The sequence below is a fragment of the Amblyraja radiata genome, chromosome 5 (assembly GCF_010909765.2).
Source record: "Amblyraja radiata isolate CabotCenter1 chromosome 5, sAmbRad1.1.pri, whole genome shotgun sequence".
NCBI classification, from domain to species: domain Eukaryota; kingdom Metazoa; phylum Chordata; class Chondrichthyes; order Rajiformes; family Rajidae; genus Amblyraja; species Amblyraja radiata.
The window spans coordinates 53,665,982-53,679,382 of NC_045960.1; the positions used below are offsets into that span (position 1 = coordinate 53,665,982).

Genomic DNA, 13,401 nt, shown 5'->3' on the forward strand with positions numbered 1-13,401 from the left:
TGAAAGATCGGGGAAGTAAGACTGTGAGGAACTGTCACATTGGGGGAGAACTCAGATCAGCCATGAGCTATTCTCCCCCTGACTGCGAGGGTTCTCCCCGGATGCTCCTGTTTCCTTCCAGATTTGTAGGATAATTTGCTTTGGTAAAGATTATAAATTGACCCTAGTTGACTCTAGTGTGTAGGATAGTGCTAGTGTATGGGGATCACTGGTCGGCCAGGTCCAGTTACTGAATCTCTTAACTAAACTAAACCAAAAATCTAAAAGTAGTAGCTATTCCAAAATGGAGAGCAGTGAACTAGAAATTAAATCAAATAGCTTAAAGATTTTATCGACATGTCACGGTATTTTATCTGTAAATGGATCTGCAAGTGCAGTGGGGTACTGAAAGCTCAATCACACTTCTCCACGCGTATGACTCACTGACAGTGAAAGGTCGTTCAGCATGCTTGAAAATATCAATCAGCAATCACACAATAAAGGTAAAAGCAAAAAACTATAGATGCTTGAAAACTTAAATAAAACAGAAAATGCAGGAAACGCTCAGCTGTTAGTGCAACACCTGTGGATGGAGAAACTGGATTCAAGTTTCAGGTGGAGGATCTTTCATCAGATCCGATAATGGTCATTCATCAGAAATGTTATCTCTGTCTTTCTCATAGACGCTGAACAAACTGTTGAGTATTTCCAGCATTTTCTGTGTTAATTAGTCAATTAAATTAAATGCTGAGAAATTATATTGTGTTGCACAACTGAAATCTTATCCAGCATTGTTTCAATGGTTCACCCTTATCTAATAGAGTCGTGGAGTCAAAGAGTTACAGAATCACAGAGCATAGAAACAAGCCATTCAGCCCAACTCTTGCATGCTAACCAAGATGCTTATCTAAACTAGGGTAGACAAAAATGCTGGAGAAACTCAACGGGTGAGGCAGCATCTATGGAGCGAAGGAATAGGTGACGTTTCGGGTCGAGACCCTTCTTCAGACATCTAAACTAGTCTAATTTGACTGTTTGATACATATCTTTCTAAACCTTTCCTATCCATGTAACTGTCCAAATGTATTAAAAAGATTGTGTTGTACCTACCGCAACCACTTAATATTGCAGTTCGTTCCATATTCATACCACTCTCTGTGTGAAAAAGTTGCCCCTCAAATTATTATTAAACCTTTCCCCTTTCACCTTAAACTTCAGATTCAGATTCAGATTCAATCTTTATTGTCATTGTGCAGTGTACAGTACAGAGACAATGAAATGCAGTTAGCATCTCACCCAGAAGAGCGAACATAGAATAATGAACAGTAAAATATATATATGTACAACAGTTGTAGTAGTGCAATTTTTCTGGGGGAAGGAGTGTCTGGAGGTGCAGAGTTAAGTAGTGTAACAGCCGCAGGGAAGAAGCTGTTCCTGAACCTGCTGGTCTGGCAACGGAGCGACCTGTAGCGCCTCCCGGATGGGAGGAGGGTAAACAGTCTATGGCTGGGGTGAGAGCAGTCCTTGACGATGCTGCGCGCCCTTCGCAGACATCGCTTGCTTTGGACAGACTCAATGGAGGGGAGTGAGGAACCAATAATGCGTTGGGCAGTTTTCACCACCCTCTGCAGTGCTTTCCGGTCGGAGACAGAGCAGTTGCCATACCATACTGTGCCCTCTATTTCTTGATTATCAAAATCTAGGGAAAAGTCACCTTATCTGTGCCTCTTATGATTGTATACACTTCTATAACATCACCCCCCAGTCTCTTACACTCCAATAAATAAAGTCCTAGCCTTCTCAATCGCTCTTTATAACTCAGTCCCTCATTCTGGCGACATCCATTTTTTCAGCACTGTTTCCTTACTTAATGGCATTTGTCCTATAGCAGTGTGTTCAAAACTAAAGACAATACTCCAAACGTGGCCTCATCAATGTCTAGTACAAATGCAACATAACATCCCAACTTCTATACTTTGCCACGATTGATGAAGGACACTGTGTCTATGATGAAGGTTACCAACCTGTCTATCTGTGACACTGCTTTATGCACTACATACTTGTGAACCAAAGTACCTTGAATTAGGCAAAGAAGCGACTCTTTCAATCAAACACTTGTAGCGAGATCTTTAATTGTACTGTATTGGGGATTCAAAAATGATGACCATTTTCCTTCCACTGAATGGTCAGGTCAAAGTGATTCCAAAGTGATTCCAAAGATGAAGATGATTTGAAATGATAGGATCTTCCTCTTTATAGTTCTTAACCATGGTGGGAATTTAGGCATCAAAGTATGCTGTTAAAGCACTTTTTATGTAATTTGACCTCTGAAGACCTGAGATTTATGCACGCAATAGAATATCACTGTCCCACCTACTTTCATCAAACTGGCACTGATCCACCACACAACACCGTGTTCACACACTAAAGAATTCTGCCTTAAAGTAAGCGAGTTATTAAACTGGAGTCACTTATGCCTGAAGGAAAAGGGAATGCCGCCAAGTTATTCTTACATGCTAAAACTAGTATGTACTTCATAACCTGGCAGTCGTGTTCACATGGATGAATGCATGATCAGAAGCGCAGAGAGAAAGGAGTTCTAAACATGGTGGAATAACCTAAACCCAACAGGTGTGAGGTACTGGTTTACACCAACTCCAGCTTGACACAAATGGTCCAAAGTTGATTTATAAGCATATCTGCATGCAGCTCGGCTCAATTATCATAACATCATGTAAACAACAACAAAAATACAGCTCTAATAACCCTCCAGTGACAAGAAAATTAGAGCTATGAGGTTAAAAGAACTAATATCGATGAAGGTGAAGGCATGCTTTTAAAAAATTCACTTTCTTATCCAGACTGTAACAGCCATAGGTTAGTACAGTCAGGATCATAATGGTATTTCACTTATTTGTTCTTTGCTCCATGGGCTTAATCCCGTCCACTTGACTGTAGGAAAGCAGGCAGTTTGGGTTCAGAGGGATGGATGTGCTCTATCGGACTGATGATTAGGCGGGAGCCGCTCAGGCACCAGAAAGTGCCAGAGTGCTCTCATTTTGCCTTAAACCTCCACTATGTATTTCTGGCATCTGCCTGAAGTGGGCCCCTATAATGTAAATCTGTGAATAAGTATCTCAGAGACCTCTGCACCCAAACTTCCTGCAATGATGTCAGATAAAGAGGAAAAGCCTAGCTTGCTGATTCCAGAGCAGCCGTTTCAGTGCTATTAGCCTTAAAAGATGGATTGGTTGCCAAGAGAGCTTTTTACGATGTTAAATAAAGATTGGCGTACCCTTTTGCAGAATGCTGTCAGTCTTTTGCATGAATTAAGGAATCTTATGTTTTGTGATGTGTCACCCTTCCTCTATTTTCTGATTGCGGTTTATTTGGAGGCAGCATAATGAGCCTTCTTCACAACTACTAGAAATATTTCTCCAAAATGCTTCAGTGTCACGTTTATCTGTTTCTCTACCATAACAGTAAGAATCTTCCTCTATGTTACTCGATGAAATGCTCAGTGGTACATCATAACGTCTCTAATCAACTTCCTTCAAAGCAGATTATGGGGGAATGTGGATCATTGCTTGGTGCAGGCAGTTACCACATTACCCTCTGCATGACAGCACCAATCAATTTAAAGGAGATTCACACAAATTTCACACAAATATTCATTAAAAATACAAACTGAAAGTGTGCAGAGTATAATCCGGCCTTACATCAACATAAAACTTCTGGCATTATTCTGCATATTTAATTGTGTCTGGCACATTAATGGCGTTGGAGTTTTAAAGGTCTGGGATGTAGCTGAGCAATTCACTTATTCATTACTTCAGGCAATATTACATGGAGATCAGGCCAGGGAACATAGCTTCTGGGCCTTGAGGTATGGGAACCTGGGCTCACAAGTATACCTGGACAAGGTCAGCCCAATATTTGAATTGCCGCCTAACCAACAATTAGTAAATTATTTGCATTTACATTTCATGTATAACCACCAGGTGGCGTTTGACGGCAGCCTCACCTACAGTCTGTCTGTCCTTTTCATCTTTTTTAGTTATTTTTAGTGTGTTTTAAAAGTTTGTGTTCATGTTCTCCGGTTTGTTTTATGTGGGATGTGGGCAGGGAAGGGGTTCGGGGGAAACTTTTTTTCAATCTCTTACCTTGCTGGAGATATGATTGTTTTCTGGGTCGTATCTCCGGTCGCTCTGCGGCCTAACGTCGTGGAGCTGGAGGCCTTGTTCGGGACTGAATTTGAGTCCCACCGCGGGGCATGGACTTACCATCGGAGCCCATTCCTTGCCTGGGATCGACGCTACAACCGCAGCCTGCGGACTTTAACATCAAGTGCTCGCAGTCTCGGGAGAGACCAAGTCAGGAAGCTCCAGAAGCCGCACGACGTCGACTAGCCTCGACCCGAGGTAGATCGCCCGGCGTGGGGGAATTGAGATTCCCCCCTGATGCAGGAGCTTGATCACCCCAACGAGGAAGCCCGCCGCTAGCTACGGGAGTATGATCGTCCCGACAACGGAAGGTTAGAGGCCCCCGACCGCTGGAGGACAAAGAAGGGAAAAGATTGAACTTTCTTTCGACTTCCATCACAGTGAGGAATGTGGAGGAGTCACTGTGGTGGATGTTTATGTTTAAATGTATTTTGTGTGTTCTGTTGCTTTTTATTAGTATGACTATGCAAATCAAATTTCTCATATGGTGCATAACATACTTGGCTAATAAAATAAGTATGAGTATGTGCAAAATTGTGTGGAAGGAAAAGTAGGAGTAAGATATCAGAGGGCGATAATGAAGATGGTTTAGGGAAAAAGTGGCAAAGGTGAGAAAAGGGAATTTTAAATCATTATCAGGATATTAACAGTTTGCAAGGTCATAATAATAATCATCTGACTATCTCTGCCATTCAGGGTGAATTTAAACAGCCGTGATGAATGAACAATGAAATATGACCAAGTCAAGATTATGAATGATTTATCTAGTAATGAAATTGTGCTCCCATCCACCTGCTGCACTTGGTCATCCATGGTTTTTGGAGTGAAATGGTGTGGCACATGGCTAATTGCTGGAATGGGTGCTGCTTTCTAAAGGCTGCTGAAGAAACCTCGGTGTACCTCTCTCACCTCATGTATGCAGTGTACCTGAAGATTTCACACACTGTAACCAGTTCACTGATGGATGAACAAGTCAGTGATTAGGTGGTGGACACTTTGCCTATCAAGCGTAGTACTTTAATGAGCTGGTGTTGAACTTGTTCACTATTCTTCCAGTGCATCCTTTCAGAAAGTTGTCGAGTGTTCATTACATTCTTGTACTGTCTCACGGGGATGATGGAAAGGAGACATTGGAAAGTTTGGAAATAAGCCACATACTACTGACCAACACAAGTAGTGGCACTATTGATAATGGCCGTTCCAGATGAGTTTATAGTCATTAGCAATCGGCAAGATATTGAAGGTGGTGAACTAGGAAATGGTGGGGCAATTGAATAACAAAAAAAGGTTAAAGCTTATTTGAATGCCACTTGCTATTTTCTGGTTGGGTAATGTTCAAATTTTGCTATCTGATTATCTGAGGAGTTATTAATGGACCTCAACTATGCCACCATTAGTTTTCTATTCATGTGATGATGGGAAGAACATTGATGAAGGTAGTTGGAATCATGACTTGCAAAATTCTTGCTGCAATATCCGTGGCCAAGTTAGTTGGCATCCATCAACCACAGCCGTAATTTGGTGTGATAATTGTGTCTCCAGTTACAGAGAATTTCACCCGCCTTTCTCCAACCCTGAAAATTATTGCTTACGAGGATTTTTTGATGCCACGCTTCGTGAAATGATGCCCTGGTGTATCAAGGGCAGTTGATGTTGGCTCATGTCTGGATGTGTAAAGGAAGGAGGGAAACTAGAGGTGAATTGAAATTGGGATGAAGGAGATGAGGTCAAGCATTGCAGAACGTGAAATAGATAAGGACAGAAAATGCGAGGGGAATGAAAAAATTAAAACTGATTGGAGAGAGGATTTGGTAGAAAATTACCACAAGGATCATAGAAAAGACGAGATGAGGTGAGAGAGTGAAGACAAGGCAGATGATGAAAATAATATTTAAATGAGTGAGAATAGTAATCACAATATTGATGAATTAATAGATACTAGACCAAGTGCAGACCCGTTGGGTCTGTTCCCGCAACGCGCGGTTGCAAGGGGGGGGCGGCTTCCAAAAGAGTCAATGGAGAAAAATGGGGAGAAGGCAAATATCTGCCGACACTCTTCCAGTAAATGCCACCAAGTGACCATGCTGAAAAGACAATTTGGACGTGTTGTTGAGCAAAATCTTTGACTGATTTTCTCCACTCCCAGAAACGTTGCGGCCAATTCTAAAGTAACTGGATTCAAAACTAAACTTATAAAGGTCAGAAATTCCCTGCTGGTTTAAATTGTTATGACTAGGAATCTAATAAAAAATTAAGTCTGAGATTGTTAGGGTTTTTTTTATGAAGAAAAAAATCTGTAATTGAATACCAGAATAATGTTAAAGGACTGAATGGCTTACTCCTATTTCTTTGTTCCACATTAAAGATTGAATCAGATACAGTCCTCAACTCTGATTTCATGGCATAAAAGGGGTCATATCAACTATCTCAACGCACAATGTCAACTATCCATTTTCCTCCACAGATGCTGCTTAATCCATTGAGTTCCTTCAGCAGTTCTCCTTTTTCATGCAACAGATTCTCTCATCTGTGGTCTCATGTGCCTCTCTGATGTCATATCTTGTTCTATAATATCAGTTTGCTCTCTGTAATGCAGCAGCCTCATACTTGAGAAGCAGATCCTCATGAAGAGTAACAAAAAACATATGTGGTGGGAAGAACATTGGGAGTGGAGGGAAGACAGTGGGAGGTGGGTTGGGTGGGTGATCTGTCTCCAAACTCAAATACACTTTCCTTGTAGAAACAGCATACTTCAACCAGTCGTGGTTTTGGTGCTTACATGAACCTTTCTGAACTTTATATCCATAACTACCTAAAAAAGTCCCGAGAGCTACATTCTTGACTAAAATGAACAGATAAGGCGAATAGCCACAGTCTTTTCCCCAGAATTGCAGAGTCAAAAACTAGAGGACATAAGTATAAGATGAGGGGAAAGACTTGAAAGTGATCTGCGGGGCAACTTTTCACACAGGGAGGTGGCGTGTGTACATGCCGAATGAATGAACAGAGACAGGTACAATTACAAAATTTAGATACTTGGACAGGTACAGAGATATATAGGCTAGGCACAGGCAAGAGGGACTAGCACAGTTAAGCTACTTGGCCGACCGCAATGGACGAGTTGAGCCAAAAGGCCTGTTTCCATGACTCAATGACTAAGTAGTTTGAAACACTGCAGGAGTTTGAAGCTCTTTCACAAGAATTGTATGAAGAAATAGTTCAAGTAGACAGAATTGAAATGGAAAAGAAGAAAGGGGAAAGGGAAGGGAAACAGTAATTCCTCAGCTGATAAGATTTGAACGGAGGACAAAGACATATCGGCTATGACAAAAATCCTTCCCCGTTATCTTGACTCTTCCAAATAGTTTGCAGTATGCTTAAAAGTCAGAAGTGCAATGATCTCAGGGTCCTTTTTATCATTAATGACTAAGAAATGTCAAAATGCACCCGAGGGCTTCAGGATGCGGCATTCATTGTGTTTGGCACTTTTTCCCTTTTTTCTGTAGTGCAGCTGTGAAATGTAATATTATCATTATACAAAAATGTCAAACAATAACTAGCTATGTCTGAGTTTCATGCGTTGTCAAGTAATGATCAAGGTATTTGGGTTCCTTTACAGTGGGATATGGGTTATCGATGATTTTTTTTCTCCAAAATTCTCTGACAGCTGTTAGCTTGTACTTGGCATGATTTACATTTGCAAACAATTGTTTCACAACACAAATAAGATTTAAAAGCTTTTTTTTCCCCAATAGTAATAGGGAACATTTTATTATTCTTTATTCCTGCTTGCGCATCTCCTAGTAACAGGAAGCATGGGGGCATTCACATTCTGACCTAAAAGCACTTCTGTTGCAACTCTTGATCCAGCCACCATAGGACTATAAATAATAAAAAACTGTAGAGCAGGGCAAATGTGATATGTTACTTACTTGGGATTTTGGAAATAATGCTAAATTGTTTACTTGTTAAGGCACTTTGTAATTGTTCTTAGACAATTTGGTGATCATGTTCATTGGCTAGAAAGAAATGCTGGAGAAACTCAGCGGGTGAGGCAGCATCTGTGGAGCGAAGGAATAGGTGACGTTTCAGGTCGAGACCCTTCCTCAGACTGATGTGGGGATGGGGGCAGAAAGAAGAAAGGAAGAGGCGGAGAAAGTAGGCTGTGGGAGAACTGGGAAGGGGAGGAGAAGGAGGGAGAAACCAAGGACTACCTGAAATTGGGGGTCAATGTTCATACCGCTGGGGTGAAAACTACCCAAGCGAAATATGAGGTACTGCTCCTCCAATTTGCGGTGGGATTTGTCGCTTTACCTCCCTCCTCGACTCCATCCGAGGACCCAAGCAGTCTTTCCAGGTGAGGCAGAGGTTCATCTGCACTTCCTCCAACCTCATCTGTTGCATCCGCTGCTCTAGGTTTCAACTGCTCTACATCGGTGAGACTAAGCGCAGGCTTGGCGATCGCTTCGCCCAACACCTCCGCACAATTTGCATTAACCAACCTGATCTCCCGGTGGATCTGCACTTCAACTCCCCTCCTATTCTGAATCCGACCTTTCTGTCCTGGGCCTCCTCCATGGCCAGAGTGAGTCCCACCGCAAATTGGAGGAGCAGCACCTCATATTTCGCTTGGGTAGTTTACACCCCAGCGGTATGAGCATTGACCTCTCCAATTTCAGGTAGTCCTTGGCTAGCAGTGAGGTGAATGCGACTTTCTTCACTCAAAGGACTGTGAATCATCAGATATGTCGTGAGCATTCATGCTGGTGAATTGATAGGCTTTTTGATATAAATGAAATAAAAAGAGCTGGAGATAGTGTGGGAAGATAGGATTGAGGCAAAAGATCAGCCATACTATCTGAATGGCAGCACAGAGTTGTGGCACAAACATGTGCCCCCATGATTACTTTGCTTTCCTATAACGTTTAAGACTAAATTGGTATTCTGATTTTCCATGCTTTGTATATCCTTTCTTCAGAATATTCATAAAATTCATGATAGTGCTGTTTCTTCATGGTCTGTAAAGTTCAAAATGTTTATTTTCTCTTTTAATGTGTTCTAACTTTAAGTTGGATTATTGGTTCTAATCCATGCACTTTTACTTTAGGAAATAAGAGTAAAGAACCAAAGAAACCAGGGAGGGAAATGACACAAGACAAACAAGGCAAAGGTAGCAGAAGAGGCAAAGAAAACAAAGGAGGTCGAGTAAGGAAAGAAAGACCTGAAAACAAAAAAAGGAGAGGACAGAGTAAGAAACAGATCCCCACAACCGTGAGCACTGTTCAATAAAACCTCACCTGGTTGCTGCGATTTCTGATGCTGCTATGTATTAACAAGCTAACCTATAGAGATGCACTCCATAATGGATCCAGCGCTGGACTCCTACGTCTAATCCATATACCTGATCTTCGTGGACATTGCTAATCATTTCAAGGACTACAGTCGAAGCTGAAAGTGTAGATATACCTACGTTTATACAATATTATGCATAATTAACCTCTGCCCTGCCAAATAAATTAAAACTCCAGATGATTAGCACAACAAATATCATGACTAGCCCTTTAAGGGTTAAAAGAAAACAGTGAATTATGCTGAGAAAAACGATTACATTTTAGAGGTATCTTTAGCTTCTGCGCCAGATTCCTCATCAAATGTCATATGCAAATGTGCATGTACTGGTTTCTGTATAAAATGACAACAGGACCCTTTCTTTTCTTTTAATTATTAACAGATTGCTGCCTTGTAATATAGAGGAATGTAATAAATGTCATTTGAAGCCCAGAGAACCAACTGTTACTTTTCTTTTCAAGTATTGTTTTTAAGTTTCTGTTTATGACCTCTGTAAGAAACAGTGCACACATCATAGCAAGTGTCATTGTTGTCAACAGATGCCACTAAACTGCTTAAAAGCACCTGTATTTCAAATAAAAAATATATTTCCTTTAATGAGTCCTCAGAGTACATGTTTATGACGTGGAATATTTTTCTATATGTAGCATTGCAGTATATATTTTGGGGAAATACTATTTATTTACTAGTTTGTTGCATGTACTTTTGGAAACATTTTGATTAACTAGTTAATATTACCCCAATCTAACTATTTGTTAAGCATTCCTTAGCAAGGACTTGATAAAAGTCAAGTAGAACAGATGTACTTACCAACAGATCAATATTGCTTTGTTTGTCCATTTCTGCTTTTCCTTATTGGCATTATCTTTTAAATGAAAATTTTAAATAATTGAAAAAATATTACAAATATGAAAGTTATAGTTAAAGGAAAAAAAATCAATGTTTTGAAAAAATCCAAGATAACTGGTTGCAGATATTTATCTCCGAGTTGAAAACACTTTGTATGATATGGATCTTTACTATTTTAATGTGAAATTCATTGGGATGCTGCTTTAAATGAAAATCTTTTCAATGTCAATAGTAACATTTTATATCAACCAATGAATCGTTTATTACTAATATTGCAAAGTGCCATTTCATGCTTATATATATAAAGCATTTTTCATATTCAAATGGTGAACTGTGGAGGCATGAAAAAAAGATATGCAGTTGAAAATGTTTTTTGAGAGTCATGACAAATGAGATTCACCCATGTTTAATAATTATGCATTAATGTCGAGTAAAACTACTTAACACTAACAAGTATGTTTTTATTTTTTTGTTTTACTAAAAATGAGAACAGTGATTTTGAGATGCTAATTGAACTTGTCAATTGAGTATAATGGAAACATTGCCTGAAGAATTGAAGTTGCTGAAGAGAGGCAAACCAGAGTTCCAACATGTATTAAGCTAGATGGACCAATTGCCTCCATTATCTCCAACTGTTTTTTTATATAGTGAGATGATAAACATTGAAAGAAGTGGATGGTTCTTATTCTGGAAGTTATTGCTGAATTATACTGCTTAGTGGTGAATTTGGTGATTTTTTTTTTCATTTTTCACTCTTCCATTGTATACAGTTACATCAAAAGCCTAAGCTAACACCTCTACTAAGAGTGGTGAGTCTTCATTTATGGACACTAGCTTAAGCAAAATATAGTGTGATATTAATTCTGTGCCAAACACATAGACCTTCTCTATACCTCTCTCCAAATCACAAACACATATTCAGCACACACATAGATGCAGATACAGAAAGACGCACTCAGAAATACACACAGACACACACACACACATGAGCGCACACATACAATAAAGAGGAGTAATTGAACTGCAAAAATGAGCATATTGCATGGTGCATTTCCTCCTCACCAGGGTTGTGAGGTAAAATAGACCATCATTCTTGCTCCTTCATCAGATATCAGCTATGTCAGACTGTAAATGAGGTCATCCCAGAATGCTTGCTTTCAATCCACAATGAACAATTCATTTAACAACTATCAGTTTGGCCTAACATGATTAGTGTGCTAATACTTTGTTTATACAAATTCATTGAATTATTTCAGATAATTTTTCAGCAAATTGAAACTTGTTTCCTTTTTCATTTTCTTCCATGTTTCCTTTGTATCTATAAATAAGTATTAGTAGGCCTTTTAATATTTTATTTTTATTTGTTTCTAATATTTAAATCTAGTTTTATCATTTACCTTCCAATTTATTTTGTGGACATTTATTTTGTACCATTCCCAATTCGTATGATTATATAACCATGACTTTCATTAAAGGTTTCCGTAAAGATTTCTGGAGCGGGTCAGAAACAAAAATGTTACTTCATCATTCTAGTGTCCAGCTGAAATGATACTCTTGTATGTTTTGATGTAGTTCATGTTATTTATTGCAATATGTGCTTATGAATAAAGAAGGAAAGAAACCTAAACAACATTTCCTGAAATCTCTTTAAGAATACAAATTTCACCTGTTTCTTTCATCTCGTGTGCTAATTGTCATGATTTGTTGCCCAAATAACATAATTGTAATCCGTCATTATTCCAGATTTTATACCTACAGTAGTAATCAATTTAAGGTTGTTTTGAATTTATGAAAGTATATCCGGTTTTTAAAGTTTCCCCCACCTCAACCAAATTCAACTGTGGCTTCTTCTGTAACCTTTTATGCAACTAATTTCTCAATTAGTTCAACCATTTTACCAGCCTCTATGAAAAAATGTATTCTCCGTTAATGTCCATGATGTTTGTTAAATATTGCCATTTAAGCTTCCATTTTTTTAAATTAGGGAAAAAAACTGTGAAGAAGGAAGCAACTCAGTCAATACCGTGCTCTTACAAGTGATTAAATGAAATACTTCTTCGGTTGCCCTTTTCCCATATCTTCTGCAAGTTATTTATTTCTGTTGTAATTGGTTTTATCTCAGTCTCAATTACCCTTTGTAATAAAGCACTTCATATACTTACAAGACTCTATTAAAGTAATTATTATTAGTGAAAATTATTGGATAACATTACGTGTTTACATCAGTATGCTGCATGGATCAACCATAAAACAATTCTTTCAAATACAAAACAGTCAACTTCACAGTCATCACAGAGAGAACAAAAATTCAGCATGACATTGTTCTGCCGTACCGAGGAAATGCTAGATTGTCAGTGGTGCTATTTTATCAGTAGCCTGTGCCTTGTCTAATATGTACTTAATTGCAACATTTTGAAGCATAGCAGGATAGCTAACCATAATGTCCCAATCAACATCACAATGACAGAATATCTGGTCATTTTTAATTTGCTGCTCACGAGAGCTTGATCAAGTTACAACAGTGGCAAAAATTTAGTGGAACTTCATAGGCTGTAGAATGCTCCAGTAAATGCTCTTACTATAATGCCATCCCAAAAATGTTGTTTTAATTTGCCTCATTCAGCACAGACCTCAGCTGGAATCCAAAACAATTGATGTCATCGAAATGAGCCATCACATCTGGATAATGGTTCATGGCTTATTTTGTTCAAGCAGTCACTTGAATGGTTAATAATTGGCTGAAGAGGATTTCGACTCGAAACGTCCTTCTCTCCAGAGATTTTACCTTTCCCGCTGAGCTACTCCAGCATTTGTGTGTATCTTCGGTGTAAACCAGCACCTGCAGTTCCTTCCTACACAATAATTACACTAATTTGTCTTAATATATTACCAATTTTGGTTCCAGACAGTTAGTCGCAATGATAGTCAACTATCATTCTTCTGTGTTTAAATGGGGAGAGAATGTCATTTGAGCCTAGATTTTATTCAGTCTAACTCGGCA

General features: G+C 39.2%; 1 protein-coding gene across 1 annotated transcript in view; it reads left to right on the plus strand.

The window, feature by feature from the left end:
* The window catches only part of rspo3 (R-spondin 3), an 82,596-nt gene extending 70,035 nt beyond the window's left edge, over positions 1-12,561 (plus strand). The window contains exon 5 of the mRNA XM_033021220.1: positions 9,310-12,561. Within this exon, the coding sequence (XP_032877111.1) occupies positions 9,310-9,491 (182 nt within the window). The 3' untranslated portion in view covers positions 9,492-12,561. The remainder of the gene's footprint in view (positions 1-9,309) is intronic.
* The last annotated feature ends 840 nt before the right edge of the window (positions 12,562-13,401 follow it).